This window comes from Protopterus annectens, chromosome 3.part0 (assembly GCF_019279795.1).
Source record: "Protopterus annectens isolate FY-2018-M chromosome 3.part0, PAN1.0, whole genome shotgun sequence".
NCBI lineage: Eukaryota > Metazoa > Chordata > Ceratodontiformes > Protopteridae > Protopterus > Protopterus annectens.
Genome location: NC_056731.1, coordinates 1623353647 through 1623375139, shown reverse-complemented (window position 1 = coordinate 1623375139; position 21493 = coordinate 1623353647). Strand labels below are relative to the sequence as shown.

General features: G+C 45.6%; 1 protein-coding gene across 1 annotated transcript in view; it reads left to right on the top strand.

The window, feature by feature from the left end:
• LOC122797143 (antizyme inhibitor 1-like) overlaps nucleotides 1-21493 on the top strand; it is a 595584-nt gene that overhangs the window by 162286 nt on the left and 411805 nt on the right. Inside the window, exon 4 of the mRNA XM_044065942.1 lies at nucleotides 718-852. Coding sequence (XP_043921877.1) covers nucleotides 718-852 — 135 coding nt within the window. The remainder of the gene's footprint in view (nucleotides 1-717; nucleotides 853-21493) is intronic.

Sequence of the window (21493 nt, the reverse complement as noted above, 5' to 3'; positions counted from 1 at the left end):
AAATGCTTATACAGGAGCACAAGTGGACTACTAGTTAACTGCTTTAATTTTATGCAGGAACTGAACAGTGTGCTATTCTTTCCTACCCCTTTCATTGATGCTGTCCTGATAGTAAATTTGCTTGGAAAAGCTCAAGGGAGGTCACTGCTACGCATGTTGGATGTTTTCCCATTTATGGCTAGTTCTGTAATTGCAAACAGAATTCCTTTGCTCCCTGTACCTAAAAGCTGTGCCAGTGAGAAGCCAGTAGGACTGTCTGCAAACCAAAGATGTGAAGACCAGTCCCAAGAAGAGGACACTATGTCTGCTGTTGTGGTGAGTGCTTAATACAGTTGTAAAATTTCCTTGAAACTGGATGTACCAAGGCTGCATATTAGTACTGTAGGCAAAGTTGTACCGTACAAATACTTTTGGTTGTTTAAAATATAATTTTTTAGTCTGTCATACTGAGCAGTAAATTAAGGTATTTTATTACAGCACCCAACAGACTCTGAGTCTTGGCTTGCTGCTTTCCCTTGTCCTACCTAAGCCACAGTTGTAAGCCCTAATTGCTGAGTTTTCTCTTCTGTGCAGGATGGTTTTTCCTTAGGTTCTGTAGACTCCTTCGCTGCAGCAGGAACAGTGGCATCCTAGTCAACCTACTACTGACAGTCTTCAGTCCTTCATGTGGTGGTGATGATGTAAACCAACTGCACCAATCATCTTCCCCTCTCTTAGGCTATTGCTACATATTGCAACTGAAGATGTCAGTGAAGTTGGAGAGATGAGCATGAAGTTTGGTGCCACACTGAAGAGTTGCATGCATCTTTTGGAATGTTCGAAGGAGCTTGGAGTTCAGGTTGTTGGTGTGAAGTAAGTGCCAAAAGTTAAACAGATTTTTCAGCAGCTTTTTTTAATAGGTATGCTGCCCTTTGCGGTTCCTTTTTAAACCATCTGAAGCCAGTTACATAGCATGTCTGAAGTGTTCAATCACTGAATAGATTTGTTGTAGCTGAAAAGTTATCCCATGTATGGCTCACTTCTACATTTGTTCTAGACTTGTGCTGTATAACAAATGGACGTCAACTTGGCTGCCATCTGCCCTGTTTAGTCAGGCTTTTTAAAGTCCATTTCTTGCTGCTGCTTCCTTCACGTAATTTTCCATGTGCATATAAAAACTTTGATCTGAAGTAGTTTACTTCATTTGGTCTTCAACCTGTGACTATTTGGATCTGAATCAGATCTGAAATGGCCACATCACTAGCATCTGCTCCAAGTTCCTTCCCTTACCCATAATGCCCCTCTTGTCTCCTTACTTCCCTCAGATCTTTTGCTGCTGTAAAGCAAAGCATTGTGGTCGCTGAGCTCCAGGCATCTTTTATGGGCAAGTGGTAGATTTTTTCCTTAGTGTTAGAGTAGGATTCCCTTTCTCTTTCTTCCAACCTCCCCTACCTCACGTTGGTTGTCAGTTGCTAAATAAAAAAGGTTTTGAGTTTGTGTGCCCCCCCCCCCCTGGCCTTCCTCTACCAATTTAGTAAGTGAGCGTGTGTGTGTGTTGGACTTCTTTTCTGACATGGCTGAGACCCCCAAGCCTGTCTTTAGAAAATGCACGGAGTGTGGCCATAAGCTGTCTCCAGCATATGGCCACACTCTGTGGTGTTTAGGAGTGGCCCCCCTGGATACAGCCTGCTCTGTTTGCGCAGGCTTCAGTCCCAGAGCCCTCAAGGATAGGAGGGCTAAACTGGTAACAGGAATTCTGCCTGCTTCGGGGGTGGCTGTACCCGCTACTACTGCTTTGACTCCTTCCACTATGTCTGCCCCTTCCCAGGCCTCTAGGACTCAACCTCCTGTCTTGAGGCATGCGGATCGGGATAAGCATCATAAGGACAGACCTAGGAAGCTGTCCCCGGACCGCCCAGCTCTGTCGGGGGCTCCTCCTGAATCTAGGACCCCTCATAGGCCCAGTACCCCTCTGCTCCATTCAGTCAGGTTTTCCCCGGAGCTGGGAGGTATCTAGGCCACCATCCAGAGCCTCCCCTCAACAGCACTCCCGGCTGGTGTCTGTGGCTTCCTAGTCATGTTCCACCCGCAGCTTAAGTGAGTCAGATGGACAGGATGATGCGGAAGATGTTCTTAGTGTTTCACTGTTGCAGTAATTACATTTGGGGTAATCTGCTGTAGAGGCCTGAATATCAGTCTTGGGTCCTGCATCGGTTGCTGTCTCCTCTTCTATGACGTCAGGTCATTGGGTATAAAACATGCAGCTGACGCCATTTTCTTCAGTCTTTCTTGCCACGCGGTGCCCGAAGCAGAAGCAGTTTGCAAATGCCGGTTGGCTGACTCTTGAAATTTTCACATTCGAGTTTCAGAACAGAAGTCTTCAATTAAAGCTAAGTACCCTGTTGGAGAAACTTTTTTTTGCCCCTTACCGATGTCAATAAAAGTTAATTGCATTACTTGTGGGAAGCAGATGCCTCATAAGGATTTTCATTTGTACTGTATTCCTTGCCTAGGCACAGATCATAAGGTGCCTTGCTATAGGTTTGTGCTAGATTTAACCAACGCACTGTTAAGCATTAGTATATCTTTGCTTCAGAATATTTTGGAAACTGATTTAATTACCCTGAAATGTCGTCGGATAGCAATCCGACTACCGGAGTTCACAAACGCAAAGAAAAGGATCGACCATCGAGGTCCAAAACCAACTAAGCTTCTAAGCCAGTTGCCGGTTCGCCGATACTCAGTGAGGTGCTTTCTTAGCCCCTGATACCCTCTACATTTGAGTTGCAGGCCACTACCGAGACCCATGCGGAGTCTGGTATGCCGCAAGATTCTCAGTATTGTACCCGCGGATGTCTCTCCCTTGGATGGGTCTGGAGCCGCTGAGCAGGCACCAGAGGGTGTTTTCAGGCCTCAACATTTCTATATAAAACAGACGCCAGCTTCAAAAGCAAAACCACTAAGGCTAAAAAAAGACGCATGAGCCACGTGCTGAGGCCTCTATACTTAAAAAACAGATGATCAAAATGGCTGAGGACTTGATTACCTTGGTCAGGGGTTCCCAACTCCCACTGTTAAGCCTAGGCAAGACACTGATTATGAATCTTCAGATCAGGTTTCTATTGTGATTCCTCTTCTGATCAGGAGTTTTCTATACCCCTTTATGAGGATTCAGATGCAGAAGAATCCATCCCATCTATCTCCTTCTGAAGATTCTTTTGGAGAAACCTTGCATACTTTAAGGGAACATTTTCATTGGGAGAGTCAGGATTTCTCTGAATCAGAGGCTTAGGGATTTCCTTCTTCCTCAGCATAGGCCTTTGGCTATACCTATTGTATTAGACATTGTTGATGTGTTTTCGGAATCGAACATGGCTCCTGATTCCCTACCTCCGGCTCCTAGTAAGCCAGACAGATATTACAGGGATGTTCATCGTGCATACAGCTGCAGTAATCACAGATGGGATGTCCTTCAAGGATGCAACTGCAGTCCTGACATATGGGTTGTCCTGCCTCAGGCAGCCCTTCGGTCGGCCGGATTCCAAAGTTTGGGTCCGGCGTCTGCTGATGTCGCCCTTTCCCCGACGTCAGAGCACCTGGGGTATAAAAGCGTCAGCCGACGCCATCTTCAGTCTTTCTTGCCGCGCGGCGCCCGAAGCAGAAGCAGTTCGCAAGTGCCGGTCGAAAAGCTCCTGTGTTTTCAGCTACTGAAGTCTTCAAAAAAGATAAGTACCCCGTTGCGAAGGCTAAGTACCCCGTTGCGGACCTTTTCTTGCCTCAGCCGATGTCAGATAAAACTGTAAAAGTTAATTGCTTAGCTTGTGGGAAACAAATACCTCATAAGGATTTCCACTCTTACTGCTTACCCTGCCTAGGCCCAGAACACAACATCTCGGCCTGTACAACTTGTGCTTCTTTCAATAAACGCACTCTTAGGCATCAGACAGAGTTTGAACAGGATAATTTTGGGGAAGATTTCTGTTATATCATGCCGTCGGAGCTTCCGACAGCACATTACCTAAAAAACGGAAGGATAAGGACCGACACCCGCGGTCTCGGCCGACACCATGCTTAGGCTTACTGCGAGTGTCTCTGTCTCTTCTGAGCCGGTTTCACAACTGCTACAGACCGATGACACCGCCTCACCGGGTACTTCGGTACCGGAGGCCAGCTCGGTGCCGGTTTCTGTTCTCCCCTCTGAGACCGTAGCCCAGGATATTTCTAACACCATTTCAGTGGATAAGACTACTCCAGCACGCGGGGCTGCCAGGCCTCCAGTGTCTATGTCCATTAAGGCCTACACACGTGCTAAGGCTGCCAAACAGGCTAAGTCTCTCCCTCCAAGATCTGTTTCTCTGGGATCCACTTCTGGTTCTCAAATTTTAAGTTTAGCTGAGGACCTTATTTCTTTAATTAGGGGTTCTCAGCCACATCCAGATAGAGGCTCTCAGCCGCCTTCTGTCAAGAGGCCTAGGGTTGAGCAGGTAGATCCCCAGTCCTCCGATGAGGCCTCAGGTGATTCTGCACATTCAGACTACCAGGAGGAGGCCTTCCGGCCTACGAGGATTCTGATGCGGAGGAATCCATTCCCTCTGCTTCTCCTCCTGAGGAGTTTTCCTTTGGGGAAACACTTCATTCCATGAGGGAACACTTCAAATGGCAAGGCCAAGAATACTCAGATTCTAGGAAAAGGTTAAGGGAATTTTTAAAGCTACCTCAGCATAGACCCTTAGCTATTCCTCCAGTTTTAAATGTTTTAGATGTGTACTTAGAATCTAGTGTTTCCCCTGACTCCCCCCTGCTCCTGTCAAGCCAGACAGGTACTACAGGGTCCCAGACACACATCAATTTCTGTACAAGGGCCATACTGCTGACCCTGAAACTATTTCTCAGGGGCCTAAAGGGGTTTCCTCCACTACTGCTAAGAATCCACTCCCTTCGGAAAGAGATTCTAGGGCTTTAGAAAGGTGGGGCAAGAAAGTATATACATCTTCCACCCTTTCTATGCGAGCATTAAATTGTCAATTTCATATGATTCAGTATCAGGAATACATGTTGGATGACTTGCGAAAGAAATTGGCTTCCCCTGAACCGTTAGATAGAAAGGGGTTACAGGAATCGGTTTATAATACTCAGCAGGTTAGCAACCATTTCCTTCAGTGTGGATATGATGCATTGGAAGCTTCATGTAGAGCAGCAATGACAGGTGCGGTCATACGCAGACATGCTTGGTTAAAGGAACAAACATTGCCAGACCATGTGAAAATTAAGCTTTTGGACGCACTATTAGAGAAACATAAGCTATTTGGTGCTACTGCACAAGAGGTTTTAAAGAAAATAGAGGAAAAGGCAAAATCAGTGCAAACAGTCAAAGATTTCCTCCAGGTACAGCCTCCAAGATTCAGCAGGAATTGGCCTTCTAAGCATTGGTCCTTTCCAGACAGACAAATTTCAAAGAGGCAAAAACAGATGTGGCAGAGGTAGAGGGCAAACTCGAGGCTCCTACAGAGGACGTCAATGGCAGCCTCCGAACCAGAGAGGTGGGGCAGGACCTTCCACTGCTCCTCAGGGGCAATCTCAATGACTTGACTTTGACTCTGCCATCCAGGGCTCAATTAGAAGCACCTTTGGGCGGAAAATTATCTTTATTCTCACAAAATTGGCACAATATTACAAAGGACAAATGGATACGGGACATAATAGACAAAGGATACAGATTCCATTTTCATACACTACCAACAAGACATGGCAGGCCAAACCTGCCACCAAATCAAAGGGCAGAGGCACTCAAACAAATAACAAACCTACTTCAAATAAGAGCAATAGAAAAGGTTCCTTCTGCAGAACAAAGCCAAGGATTTTATTCAAGACTGTTCCTTGTTCCAAGAAAAGAAAACCAATGGAGACCCATTCTGGACTTGTCCGCACTGAATACTTACCTTATTATGCCAAAATTCAAAATGCTGACTTTACAGCAACTCCTTCCCATGCTGGGCAAGGGGTCTTGGCTGGTAACTCTGGACCTCAAGGAGGCATACCTGCATGTCCCAATCAGACAAAGTTGCAGAAGATACCTCAGACTTCTTGCAGGCTCAGAGCATTATCAATTCTCAGCATTGCCCTTTGGCTTATCTACTGCGCCCAGAGTGTTCACGAAATGCCTGGCATCAGTAATTGCACATTGCAGACTTCAGGGGATACAAATATACCCTTACCTGGACGACTGCCTTATACAAGCGGACAGCCAACAAGCCTTGTTAAAAAACTTGGACTATGTCATTCACCTACTGCAGGCCTTGGGATACACAGTCAATATTCAGAAATCAAGTCTTGTACCATCCCAACAAATACCTTTCCTGGGTGCCACACTGGACACAAACACCCAGATGGCGTTTCTGACAAAAGAAAAACAAAAACAATTACCGGAATACTTCAGAAAATTAGCAGCACACACCCAGATAACTGCAAGGAAAATCCTGCAGGCCCTGGGTTTCATGGCATCTTGCATTCTTCGGATTCCACACGCAAGGCTGCATATGAGGAAACTACACTGGTATCTAAAAAGTCTATGGTCTCAACACAGCCACAGCCTGGAAGCATTGATCCCACTCATTCCATGCTTTCAAAAGGAATTTCTGTGGTGGGCCCAAGCAAGCCAGATAAAGGTCTGCCTTTCAGCAAGCCTCATACAAGTCAAACCATAACAGACGCCTCAGACCATGGATGGGGGGCGCACATGGAGGGCAGATGCATTCAAGGACAATGGACACAAAAAGAAAAGCACCTGCACATCAACCAAAAAAATGCTGGCAGTGATACTTGCAATCAAGGCCTTCGAAAAGTTCATGCATCAGGGCCATCTACTAATAAAGACAGACAATACCACAGTGATGTGGTACATAAACAAGCAAGGAGGTACCCATTCCTACCCTCTTTGCAGACTGGCAATGAATCTCTGGGATATTTCCCTACAATTGAAAATAGAGCTACAATCCCAGTTTGTACCAGGGAAGGACAATGTTCTGGTGGACAGCCTAAGCAGAAACATCATGGATCCACACGAATGGATGTTACAAATAACTCAAGCATGGGGAAGGCCGGACATGGATCTTTTTGCCTCCCACCTCAATCACCATCTGAAAAAGTTTTGCACAAGGACATACCATCCTCAAGCATGGAAGGTTGACGCTCTCTCCTTCAGTTGGAACTCTGTAACACTATGCCTTCCCACCTCTTCCTTTGATGAACAAGGTGTTACTAAAGATCAAGACAGAGCACCCGAAAGTCATACTGATAGGCCCAGACTGGCCAGGACAACACTGGTACCCACTGCTACAGAGCTTGACACACACCAATCCGTGGCTCCTTCCTCAATGGCCACTTCTTCTGACACAGCACAATTACAGGACACTACACCCCAGCCTGAAAACATTGAAGTTGACAGCTTGGAAGATTCCATGACTATTCCTCAGGATACACTTTCCAAAAGGGTAAAAGATGTCATCCTGGAGGCGCGCAGACCTTCCACTAGAAAAACATACTCCGCAAAATGGAAGAGATTTCTTATCTGGAACAGCAAAAAGGGTCAAGACCCATCAGTGATGAGCATTCCACAGATCCTAGAATATTTGGCTGAAATGCTCCACAATGGCCTTTCATATTCTTCCATAAAAATACATGCTTCAGCAATATCTGCCAAATATAACACTGATCCGCCTGTATTTTCTCACCCATTGCTAAGACAGTTTCTAAGAGGTATAAAGAACATCAACCCTCCAAGGAAACCACCAGTGCCTGCATGGGACCTCAACTTCATGCTGTGGAAAAATTAACTCTTCCTCCCTTTGAATCAGCAGCATCTTCAGAGTTGAAATTTCTGTCTTGGAAGACAGCTTTCCTTCTGGCAGTAACCTCAGCAAGAAGAGTCTCTGAGCTACAGGCCCTTATGGCAATACAACCATTTCTCATTTTTCATCAGGACAGAGTTTCTTTGAGAACCATTCCGTCATTCATGCCAAAGGTGGTATCCAGGGTGTCCCTGAATCAAGCTATTCACCTGCCTACCTTCTTTCCCAATCCTCAAAATAAAGGAGAGACTTCTGCACACCTTGGACATACACAGACAGTTGCGCTACTACTTGGACAGAACAAAGTCTTTCAGAAAATCTGACCAGCTTTTTGTAGCTTGCGCTGCTGGATTGCAAGGAAAAGCAATTTCCAAACAGACAATTTCTAAATGGATTGGAAATTGCATTCGATTCTGCTACTCTTTTCATGGAAAAACTGTGCCAGCTGACATCAGGCCACATTCCACCAGAGCTACAGCCACCTCCACAGCCTTTTTAAGAGGAGTGGCAACAAAGGACATTTTAGAAGCTGCTACATGGAGCTCCGTGCATACATTTTCCAAACATTACAATCTGCCTTTATATTCCAGATCCAGAGCAGGGTTTGCTTCTGCAGTCCTGCAGGGCATTTTAGCTACACCATCTTTGTCTTAGTGCCTACCACCCCCAGGTTGGCTATGGTATTCAACCCATATGTCAGGACTGCAGTTGCATACCTATCAGACATCTACATTTATGGTAGGTACAAAACTGTACTTTCTCTGCCGTCAGGCGGTCCCTCGGCCGGCCGAATTCCAAAGTCTAGGTCCGGCTTCGGTTGTTGACGCTTTCTTTCCTGACGTCACTGAGGCAGGGGTATATAAGACACAGCCGACGCCATTTTCTTCCGTCGTCTTTGCTGTGCGGTGCCCGAAGCAGAAGCAGTTCGCAAGTGCCGGTCGGCCAGCTCCTGAATTTACAATAAATTGGAAACCGAAGTCGTCTTTAAAGCTAAGTACCCCGTTGGGGAAACTTTTCTTGCCTCAGACCGATGACCGATGTCAGAAAAAGTTAACAATTGTATTTCTTGTGGGAAGCAAATACCGCATAGGGATTTCCATTCCCTCTGCATACCTTGTTTAGGCCCAGACCACGACGTCTCGGGCTGTCGCTTTTGCGCTACTTTCAATAAACGCACTATTAAGCGTCGGGCGGAGTTCGCCCAACACTTTTTTGGTAAAGCCTTTGATTATAAAATGTCGTCTGAGACTCTGACTACCGTTTTGTCCAAAAAACGCAAGGACAAGGACCGACACGCGAGGTCCGTGGTCTCCACCGTCACCACGCCAAAACCGGCTACACATGGTCCGGTTCTCAGCGAGACGCCTATGCAGTCCCTGACTACAGACGACACTTCTTTGGCGGTGTCTTCTGTAACTGAGACTGCAGGTACCTCTGCCCATACCCAGACTACAACCACCAAAGCCACTGTGAGCGTTAAGCCTCCTAATGTGGACAGGTCCACTTCCACCCATGGTGTCTTTAGACCCTCATCTTCCTTTTCCATTAAGGCCTTTACTAAGTCCACATCAGCCAGGCATCCCAAGAGGCCTGTTGCACAGGGCCCATCTCCAGGCCCCATGCCTAAAAAGCAGATGCTTAAAATGGCTGAGGATTTAATTACTCTTATCAGGGGTTCCCAACCCCCTCCAGACAAGAGACCAAGAGTGGAGGAATATTCTCCCTCTTCTGATCAGGGCTCCATTTTTTCAGAACATTCTGATGTAGAGGAACACTCTTACTCCCCTTTTGAAGATTCTGATGCAGAGCAGTCCATTCCTTCTGCATCTCCTCCAGAGGATTTTTCTTTTGGGGAAACCTTGCACACCTTGAGGGAACACTTCCATTGGGAAGGCCAAGACTTTTCTGATTCCAAGAAAAAACTTAGGGAATTTATTTTGTTACCTCAACACAGACCTCTGGCAATACCTCCGGTCTTGGACATACTTGATGTTTATTCGGAGGCTTGCCTTAACCCGGATTCCCTGCCTCCTGCCCCAGTCAAGCCTGATAGGTACTACAGAGTTCCTAACTCCCACCAATTTCTTTACAAAAGCCATAATGCTGACTCTGAAACCATTTCTCAAGGCTCCAAGGGAATGAAGGCCTCTACTGCTAAGAATCCACTACCTTCCAAAAGAGAGTCAAGATCCTTAGAAAGGTGGGGAAAAAAGGTAAATACTTCGGCCACCCTAGCCATGAGGGCCTTAAATTGTCAGTTTCATATGCTTAAATATCAGCAGTTTCTGTTATCACAATTAAGAAATAAAATGTCTCAACCTGAACAACCAGATTTGAAGGAGTTGCAGGATATGATGCATAGTGCAGAAAAAGTGGGTGTAAACACCTTACAATGTGGCTATGATGCCCTAGAGGCCTCAAGTAGAGCTGCTGTTACAGGATCAGTCATTCGTAGACATGCCTGGCTTAGGGAACAAATTTTGCCTGATCATGTGTAAGCTAAACTACTAGATGCTCCTTTACAAAAGGATGTGCTATTTGGTACTAATGCTGAGGAGATTCTACGGAAAATGGAAGAAAAAGCCAAATCTATGCAAACTGTCAAAGCTTTTCTACAGGTTCAACCACCACATTTTAGCAGAAATTGGCCTTCTAAAAACTTGTCCTTTCCGTCCACGGACAAGCCCCAAAGAGGTAGATACAGGCGCACAAGGGGCAAAGGACAATCACAAGGATCATATAGAGGCAGGCATTGGCAAACTCCAGCACCAAGAGGTGGCGAAGACAGTGCACAACAATACAGGAAACAAACCCAATGACTTCCTCCTTTCCATGCCAAGCAAGTCTCAGCTGGCATTATTTACAAGAAATTGGCATATTGTCAGACAAATGGATCCTGGATGTTATAAACAGAGGCTACAGATTTCATTTTCACACTCTTCCAAAAAATGAGAGGCATGCCAAACCTGCCACACAATCAAAGGGCAGAGGCACAACTACAAATTTCAAAGCTCATAGACATGAGTGCTATTCAAGAGGTACCTACTCACAAACAAGGTCAAGGTTTTTATTCCAGGCTATTTCTGGTACCAAGGAAAGGAACCGACTGGAGACCCATTTTGGACTTATCCATCCTAAACACATTCTTACTCGTACCAAAATTCAAGATGCTCACATTACAGCAACTTCTTCCCATGCTGGGCAAGGAGTTTTGGCTGGTAACATTGGACCTCAAGGAGGCATACCTGCATGTCCCAATCAGACAAAGCTGCAGAAGATGCCTCAGATTTCTTGCAGGTTCAATTCACTATCAATTCTCTGCATTGCCCTTTGGCTTATCTACTGCGCCCAGAGTATTCACGAAATGCCTGGCATCAGTAATTGCCTACTGCAGACTTCAAGGGATACAAATTTACCATTATTTGGACGACTGCCTGATCCAAGCGGACAACAAGCACATACTTCTGGAACATCTGGCTTATGTAACACGGTTACTGAGTTCCCTGGGATACGCAGTCAAAGAGAAATCCAGGCTAACACCATCTCAGAAAATAACTTTCCTGGGTGCCAACTTGGACACACACCCAGATGGCCTACCTTACGCCAGAAAAACAGGGGCAACTAACTCAGTACTTCAAAGTACTAGCAAATTGTACCAGGCTTACTGCAAGGAAAATCCTGCAGGCTCTGGGCTTCATGGCATCTTGCATTCTTTTAATCCCATGTGCAAAGTTGCATATGAGGAAACTTCAATGGTACCTAAAAAACCTATGGTCTCAACACAGCCTCAGTTTGGAAACAGGAATACCAATAATTCCATGTTTGCAAAAGGAATTTCTATGGTGGGCCCAAGCATGTCAAACAAACACAGGTCTCCCATTCCGCAAGCCTCAAGCAAATCAAGTCATCACAACAGACGCCTCAGATTACGCCTGGAGGGCGCACATGACAGACAGGTGCATTCAGGGCAAATGGTCCCAAAAGGAAAAGCACCTTCACATCAATCAGAAAGAAATGCTAGCAGTGATAAATGCCATTACAGCTTTCAAGGACCTCCTGCATCCAGGACAATTATTGATAAGAACAGACACCACCACAGTAATGTGGTACATAAACAAGGAGGAACACATTCATACCCCCTGTGCAGACTAGCCATGACACTTTGGAGCTTGGCTCTGGAATGGCAAATCGAACTTCAGGCACAGTACTTGCCAGGTTTGGAAAACATGCTGGCAGACAATCTAAGCAGAAATATGACAGATTCACACGAATGGAAGTTGCATCCTCAAGTGTTTACAAAGATAATCCAAGCGTGGGGGAGGCCAGACATAGATCTCTTCGCCTCCCACAGGAATCATCAATTGGAAAAGTTCTGTTCAAGGATCTTTCATCCAAAGGCCTGGAGAGTGGACGCCCTTTCATTCAGTTGGACAGCATGGACAGTTTACGCTTTCCCACCTCTGCCCCTTCTGCCCAAGGTACTCTTGAAAGCAAGAGCAGACAGACCGAAGATGATGCCGATTGCTCCAGACTGGCTAAGACAACACTGGTACCCACTCCTGAGGAGCCTAACACATACTCCTCCCTGGTCCCTACCTCTAATGCCTCTTCTGCTGACTCAGCACAGCTACAAAGCTCTTCACAGTCAGCTGAAAACACTCAATCTCGCTGCATGGAAAATTCCTTAACACCACAACAGACCCTACTCCCCAAAGAGGTGCAGGATGTCCTTTTGGAGGCCAGAAGGCCATCTACTAGAAAGGCTTACTCCGCAAAATGGAAACTGTTTTGCTCTTGGGAGTGAGAAAAAAGGCCAGGACCCTAGAAAACTGAATTTGCTTCAGGTATTACAGTATCTAGCTGAGCTGCTGAACAGTGGACTTTCTTTTTCCTCCATAAAAATCCATGCCTCAGCCATTTCTGCAGAATTCAACACTGATCCACCCTTATTCTCTCACCCACTCTTAAGACAGTTCCTCAGAGGGGCTAAGAACATAAGACCACCAAGGAAACGACCAATACCAGCCTGGGATCTTAATTACATTCTAGAAAAATTAACATTGCCTCCCTTTGAACCAGCTGCCTCAACAGATTTGCAATATTTGTCCTGGAAAACAGCCTTCCTTCTGGCCATTACCTCAGCTCGTAGGGTTTCGGAACTACAAGCCCTCATGGCTGTGCAGCCCATTCTCATCTTCCATCAGGACAGGGTTTCCTTTCGAGCCAACCCGTCATTTATGCTTAAAGTGGTATCCAGGGTAGCTTTAAATCAAGCCATACACTTACCTACCTTTTACCCCAATCCTCAAAACAAAGGGGAAAGGCTGCTACACTCCTTAGACATCCATAGACAGCTACGTTATTATTTGGACAGAACAAAGCCTTTCAGAAAATCATAACTTTTTGTGTCCTATGCTGTAGGAGCTCAAGGGAAGCCAGTTACCAAACAGACTATTTCTAAATGGATAGGCCACTGCATACGGTTTTATTACTCCTATCATGGAAAACCTGTCCCTACAGGCATCAGATCCCACTCCACCAGGGCCACAGCTACCTCTACAGCCTTCCTCAGAGGAGTTCATACCAAATGCATTTTGGAGGCAGCCACTTGGAGTTCTGTGCATACCTTCACAAAACACTACCACCTGCCTTTATATTCCAAAACTAGAGCAGGCTTTGCCACTGCTGTGTTGCAGGGCATTCTGGCTCATCCCAGTTCCACCTAGTGCCTACCACTCTGTACGTAGCTTTGGGATTCTACCCATCTGTGATCACTGCAGCTGTATGCACGATGAACATAGTACAGTTTTGTACCTACCATAAATGTAGATGTTCGAGTGCTAATACAGCTGCAGTACAGTTTTCCCTCCCTCCTTCCCCTCTTGGTAAAGTCCTAGGGCCTAACCCCTCTTCATACAACCTGATTGGGTTATCCTTCTATGGTATATTTGCTTGCAACTACTGATTTTTGATTTTATTGCATTGCATGTATATAAATATAATTTATGTATTGCCTTCCTTCTGGGGGCACCTGACATCTGGGGCAAGAAAGACTGAAGAAAATGGCGTTGGCTGTGTTTTGTATACCCCTGCCTCACTGAAGTCAGGAAAGAAAGCGACAACAACCGACACCGGACCTAGACTTTGGAATTCGGCCGACCGAGGGACCGCCTGAATGCAGAGAACCCATCTGTGATTACTGCAGCTGTATTAGCACCCGAACATCTACATTTATGGTAGGCACAAAACTGTACTTTCCTGACTCCCACAAATTTTTATTCAAAAATCCTGCTGCTATCTCACAGGGTCCCAACGGTATAAAGGCCTCTGCAGCCAAGAATCCTACCCCCTCTGATAGAGATTCCAGGGCGCTGGATAGATGGGGGAAGAAGGTTTACACGTCTGCAACCTTGGCAATTAGGGCCTTAAACTGCCAGTTTCATATGGTTAAATATCAACAGCATGTGATGGGATTATTGAAACAGAAAATGATGTTTATTTCTGAATGTGTGGAAAATAAAGAATTACAGGAATTATTGCATGCAGCAGAACAGGTTTGAAAGCATACTTTGCAATGTGGTTTTGATTCCTTGGAGGCCTCTTGCAGGGCTGCAGTTACTGGATCTGTGATTAGAAGGCATGCCTGGCTCAAGGAGCAAAATCTGCCTGATCATGTTAAAGCTAAATTGTTGGATGCACCATTACAGCATGATACTCTGCTTGGTAATGAGGCAGAAGAGGTTTTAAAGAAAATGGAAGACAAAGCTAAATCTATGCAAACTGTAAAAAGATTTCTTACAAGTGCAGCCACTCAGATTCAGTAGAGACTGGCCTACTAAAAATTGGTCCTTTCCTGTGTCCAACAGAGCCTCACAAGGCAAATCCAGGCGCTCAAAAAGCTCTAGATACCAATCACAGGGTTCTTACAGGTCAAAGCAATGGGGTGCCTCTACCTCCAAATCTGGAGGGAACAAAGCACAACCTTACAGTACACAGTCTCAGTGACTTCCTTCTACCATCACCAAGCACTTATCTTTTGCAGCCCCTTTGGGGGGGAAAATAGCACTTCATGCTCAAAATTGGCAGTTAACCCAGGGCAAGTGTGGATATTAAACATAGTATCCCAGGGGTGCAGATTTCATTTCCATGCCTTGCCAGTTCCAAACGGTTGGCCATATCTGCCACAAAATCAATGGGCAGAGGGTCCCTCATGGATATGGGGGGGCTATTCAACCAATACCAGAACAGGAAAAAGGACAAGGTTTTTTATTCAAGACTCTTCCTGGTACCCAGAAAAGACTATGCCTGGCATCCAATACGGGATTGATCGATTTTGAACACTTTCTTAGACGTACCAAAATTCAAAATGCAGACTTTACAACAGGTTCTGCCCATGCTGGGCAAGAACGCTTAGTGACCTAGACTTGAGGCATACCTGCATATCCCAATAAGGGAATTGTGCAGAAGATGCCTCTGCTTCAAGGCAGGTTTTATGTATTACCAATTCTCTGCACTGCCCTTTAGCTTATCTACTGTGCCCAGGGTCTTTACAAAGTGCCTGGCACCAGTAATTGCATTTTGCAGACAAAAGCATACAAATCTGTCCTTACTTGGACGACGGTCTCATTCAAGCAGAAAACAAGGACATTCTTCTTCAACATCTGACGTTTGTAAAAAGGCTTCTAACATGCCTAGGGTACACAATAAATGAAAAGAAATCATAACTGGTACCCTCTCAAAAGATTACATTCCTGGGTGCAAGCTTGAATACAACTGCCCAGATGGCTTACCTTACGCCAGACAAAGGCAACTGACTATTTACTTCAAACAGATGGCAACAAAAACCCAGTTATCTGCAAGACCATTCTGCAGGCTTTGGGGTTCATGGCATCCTAAATTCTACTAATTCCATATGCAAGACTGCATATGAGGAAACTACAGTGGTATCTAAAGAGTTTATGGAGTCAACATTGTCAGAGTCTGGAAACAATGATTCCTCTCATTCCCTGTCTGCAACAGGAGTTTCTTCGGTGGGCAGAGATATGTCACCGGAACATGGGACGGTCTTTCACTCTACCCCCTGCCACCCAAACCCTAACCACAGACTCATCAGACTATGCTTGGGGGGCCCACCTGGTGGAGAGATGCATTAAGGGCATATGGAGCCCAAAACAAATGCATCTGCACATCTGCCAGAAAGATGTTAGCTGTTCAGAATGCCCTGACAGCCTTCAAGGACTTCATCCAGGGCAACTACTGGTAAAGACGGACAACACCACGGTTTTGTGGTACATAAACAAGCAGGGAGGTACACATTCCTACCCCCTTTGCAGACTAGCCATGGCATTGTGGGACACAGCCTTGACTTACCAAGTACATCTTCAAGCTGAATTCCTGCCAGGAAAACAAAAAACTCTGGCAGACGACCTAAGCAGAAATCTTATGGACCCTCACTAGTGGAAACTGGATCCACAAGTTTTCAGCACGATAAGAGAAATGGGGGAGTCCAGACATAGATCTATTTGCCTCTCCTCAAAATTATCAACTGGACAAACTCTGTACAAGGACTTATAACAGACAAGCATGGAAAGTGGATGCCCGCATAGAAAGTGGATGCCCTATCCTTCAGTTGGAAAAACCTGTCAGTCTATGCCTTTCCTCCTCTGCCTCTTCTCCCCAAGGTCTTACTAAAGGTCAGACAGGAAAAAACAAAAATGATCCTAATTGCCCCGGACTGGCCTCGCCAGCACTGGTACCCAGTTCTAAGGAATGTCTCAACTTCCTCCTTGGTACTTGCCTCAGATACCTCATCTACTGTGTCAGCAGAGCAATCAAATTCTGCACAATCAGCTCCAAACTCTGAACCTGGCAGCGTGGCTGATGTAATTATTCAAACACCTCTCAGTAAATCTGTGATGGATGTCATTTTAGAAGCCCAGAAGGCCTAGTACTTGAAAATCTTATGCTGATAAATGGAAGAGATTCTGTGCTTGGAACCAAGCACAAGGAACGGACACAGCATAGCCAAATATTCCTCTGATTTTACAATACTTGACTGAGATGCTTGACAAGGGCCTATCTTTTTCATCAATAAAAATCCATGCCCCTGCCATCTTGGCTCATTACAACACAGAGCCTCCCATCTTTTTCTCCTCCTCTGCTAAAACAGTATCTTAGAGGGGCCAAAAATTTAAGGCCTCCCAGAAGATGACCAACTCCTGCATGGGACCTCAATTTTGTGCTGGAAAAGCTCACTCTGCCTCCTTTTGAACCAGCAGCTACTACGGATATAAAGTTTTTATCTTGGAAAACAGCTTTCCTTCTGGCAATCACTTCAAGAAGGGTTTCAGAACCACAGGCCCTCATGGTTGTGGAGTCTTATTACATTTTACCCGGACAGGGTGTCCCTCAGGACCAATCCTTCCTTTATGCCTAAGGTGGTATCCAGTGTGGCTCTTAACCAAACTATTCACCTGTTAACTTTTTACCCAAATCCGCAGAACAAGGGGGAGCGGATTCTGCATTCCTTGGACGTACACAGACAAGATTCTACTTAAACAGGACCAAATCTACTGGTGGCATTTGCTGCAGGATCAGAGTGGAAGGCTGTTTCAAAGCAGACTATTTCAAAGTGGGTAAGCCACTGCATTCATTTCTGCTACTTGCATTATGGTAAACTGGTGCGCAAGGGAATCGGGTCACATTCCACCAGGGCTGCATCTACCTCAGCAGCTTTTCTGAGAGTAGTTCCAACCAAAGACATTCTAGGAGCTGCTACTTGGAGCTCTGTTCATACATTTACAAAGCATTGTCATTTGCCTCTCTTCTCTAAGTCCAGGGCAGGCTTTGCCACTGCAGATGTTCATCGTGTTACCCTGCTGCAGTCATCACACTTGGGTTACCTGCTGTCAGGCGGTCCCACAGTCGGCCAAAGTTCCAAAGTCTTTGTCTGGCATCGGTTGCTGTCGCTTCTTCCCTGATGTCAGTGCACCAGGGGTATATGAGGCATCCAACGTCATTTTCTTCAGTCTTTCTTGCGTGGTGCCCGAAGCAGAAGCAGTTCGCAAGTGCCGGTCGGCACCTGAGATTTTCGAATCGAATTTCAGTCCGAAGTCTTCAATAAAGCTAAGTACCCCATTGGGGAACCTTTTCTTGCCTCAGTCTGATGTCAGAAAAAGTTAATTGCATTTCTTGTGGGAAGGAAATACCTCATAAGGACTTCCATTCTTATTGTATTCCTTGCCAAGGCCCAGACCACGATGTCACAGGTTGTCAGTTTTGTGCTAGGTTTAATAAACGAACTATCAAACGCCATTTTGACTTTTCACGACATTACTGGTAGGAAATTTAATTATATCATGCTGTCGAGGCAGCCGACAGGCATGCATAAAAAACGCAAGGATAAGGACAGGCAGCCTAGAACCAAGCCAGACTCCGAGGCCTCTGCTGGGCCTGTCGCCGGTTGTCCGGTTTTCAGTGAGGCACCTACGCAGCCCCTGACGACCGCGGAATTGGAATCCCAGACAGCTTCGGATTCTCAAGCGGAGTGTACTAGGCCGTCACAGCCATCTTCATTAGGCCCTTCCGACACTGGAGCAGAAGGTGATCCCGGTGCAGTAGAAACTCCTTCAGTTACAGAAGGTGTCTTCAGACCTACTACACTCACCATTAAATCTTATGCTAAGCTTAAAACTCCATTAAAACCTAAAAAGACTGTACACCAGTCTCAAGTTCAAGGCCCCATGCCTAAGAAACAGATGCTTTAAGATGGCTGAAGATTTGATTACCCTAATCAGGGGTTCCCATCCCCCTCCAGATAGAAGGCCAAGACAAGAGGAGGATTATGCTTCCTCTGACCAGGTTTCTATTTCCTCAGATTCTTCTGAGGAACAGGATTACACTTATCCCTCTTATGAAGACTCTGATGCTGAAGAGACTATTCCCTCAGCATCTCCCCCTGAAGACTACTCCTTTGGGGAAACTTTACATACCATGAGGGAACATTTCCACTGGGAAGGCCAGGACTACTCTGATTCTAAGAAAAGGTTCCGAGAGTTCCTTTTACTACCTCAGCACAGACCACTTGCTATCCCTGCAGTTTTAGATATTGTGGATGATGTTTACTTAGTCTAGTCTAAATCCAGACTCCCTACCTCCTGCTCCAGCCAAACCAGACAGATACTACAGAGTACCTGACTCTCTCAAATTCCTTTATAAAAGCCCTCTGGCTGACCCAGAAACAATTTCCCAGGGTCCCAAAGGGGCTAAAGCTTCTATGGCTAAAAATCCTGTGCCCTCTGAAAGGGATTCCAGAGCCCTAGATAGATGGGGAAAGAAGATGTACACCTCAGCTACTCTGGCTATGAGAGCATTAAATTGTCAGTTTCACATGCAAATATCAGCAATTTCCTAATGTCTCAATTAAAACAAAAACTGAGCACACATTCTGAACAGTTTGAATTCGAGGAAATGCAGGATCTGTTGCATGCAGCTAAACAGGTGGGCAAACATACTTTACAATGTGCATTTGATTCATTGGAAGCTTCCTGTAGAGCAGCTGTTACTGGGTCTGTCATACGTAGACATGCTTGGTTAAAAGAACAAAACCCTACCTGATCATAAGCAAAATTATTGGATGCACCTTTACAGCAGGATGTCTTATTTGGTGTCAAAGCAGAAGAGGTTTTAAAGAAAATGGAGGATAAGGCAAAGTCTATGCAGACGGTCAAGGATTTTTTACTGGTACAACCCCCTCGTTTCAGCAGAAATTAGCCAACAAAAAACTGGTCCTTTCCAGCTTCTGACTGACCACAGAGGGGCAGAGGTCAGTCAAGGCCCTTACAAACCTCGCCAATGGGGTGCTGCAACCCAGAAAGGAGGTGAAGACGGGCCCCATGCTAGCAGAAGACAAACACAGTGACTCAGCCCTCCAACTACCAAGCAAATCTCTCTTGGCAGCTCCCTTGGGAGGAAAATTAGCCCTTTTTGCAGACAACTGGCACATCACAAAAGACAAATGGTAAAGACAAATGGGTCCTAAACATTGTCTCACAAGCATACAGATTCCACTTTCATACCTTGCTAAGGATAAAAGGAATGCCAAACCTGCCACCAAATCAATGGGCAGAGGCAGAAAAACAAATTACAGCTCTCATGGACATGAGAGCTGTTCAATAGGTACCTACACAGGTGCAAGGACAAGGATTTTACTCAAGACTCTTTCTAGTCCCCAGAAAGGACAAAGCATGGAGACCCATTCTGGATCTTTCAATTCTGAACACTTATCTGCAAGTACCAAAATTCAGGATGCTAACACTACAGCAGCTTCCCATGCTGGGCAAGAAGGCTTGGCTAGTAACGTTGGATCTCAAGGAGGCATACCTGCATGTCCCTATCAGACAAAATTGCAGAAGATACCTCCGCTTCATTGTAGGTTCAACCCATTATCAGTTCTCTGCACTGCCCTTTGGCTTATCTACTGCACCCAGGGTCTTAACAAAATGCCTGGCACCAGTAATTGCATACTGCAGACAAAGAGGAATTCAAATATACCCATACCTGGACGACTGCCTTATTCAAGCAGAAAGCAAGGACATTCTTTTAAAACATCTGGCATTTGTCAAACACCTTCTAAGTTGCCTAGGGTACACAGTAAACTAAAAGAAATCAAAACTAATGCACTCACAAAACATAATATTCCTGGGTGCCAGCTTGAATACAATGGCCCAGATGGCTTATCTCACGCCAGACAAGCAACAACAGCTGACTCAGTACTTCAAAATAATGGCAACAAAGACCCAACTCCCTGCAAGAAAAATTCTGCAGGCCTTGGGATTCATGGCATCTTGCATACTACTAATACCATTTGCAAAACTGCATATGAGGAAATTACAATGGTACCTGAAAAGCGTATGGACTCAGCACAGCCACAGCTTGGAAACAGGATACCACTCATTCCCTGCCTTCAACAGGAGTTTCTGTGGTGGGCACAGGCATGTCACCTCAACAAGGGTCAGCCTTTCACCTTACCCACAGCCAGGCAAACTATAACAGATGCATCGGACTATGCCTGGGGAGCACACATGGCAGGACAGTGCATTCAGGGCAAATGGACTACAGAGCAAAGGCATCTGTATATCAATCAAAAGGAAATGCTAGCAGTACAGAATGCCCTAACAGCTTTCAAGGACTTCTTACACCCAGGACAACTAATGATAAAGATGGACAATACCACAGTAATGTAGTACATCAACAAGCAAGGGGGCACACATTCCTACCCTCTATGCAGGCAAGCAATGACCTTGTGGAACACAGCACTGTCTTACCAAGTTCAACTACAAGCGCACTTCCTGCCAGGAAATTAAAACACATTGGCAGACGACCTAAGCAGAAACATCATGGATCCCCACGAGTGGAAATTGAATCGACAAGTATTTGCAATGATAACTCAAAAATGGGGGTGCCCAGACATAGATCTGTTTGCCGACCCCCCAAAACTACCAACTTCAAAAATTTTGCACAAGGACATTCCACCCACAAGCTTGGAAAGTGGACGCCCTCTCATTCAGTTGGAAAACATTAACAGTGTATGCCTTATCTCCACTGCCTCTTCTAGCAAAGGTGCTGCTGAAAGTCAGATTAGAGAGGCCACAAATGATACTCATTGC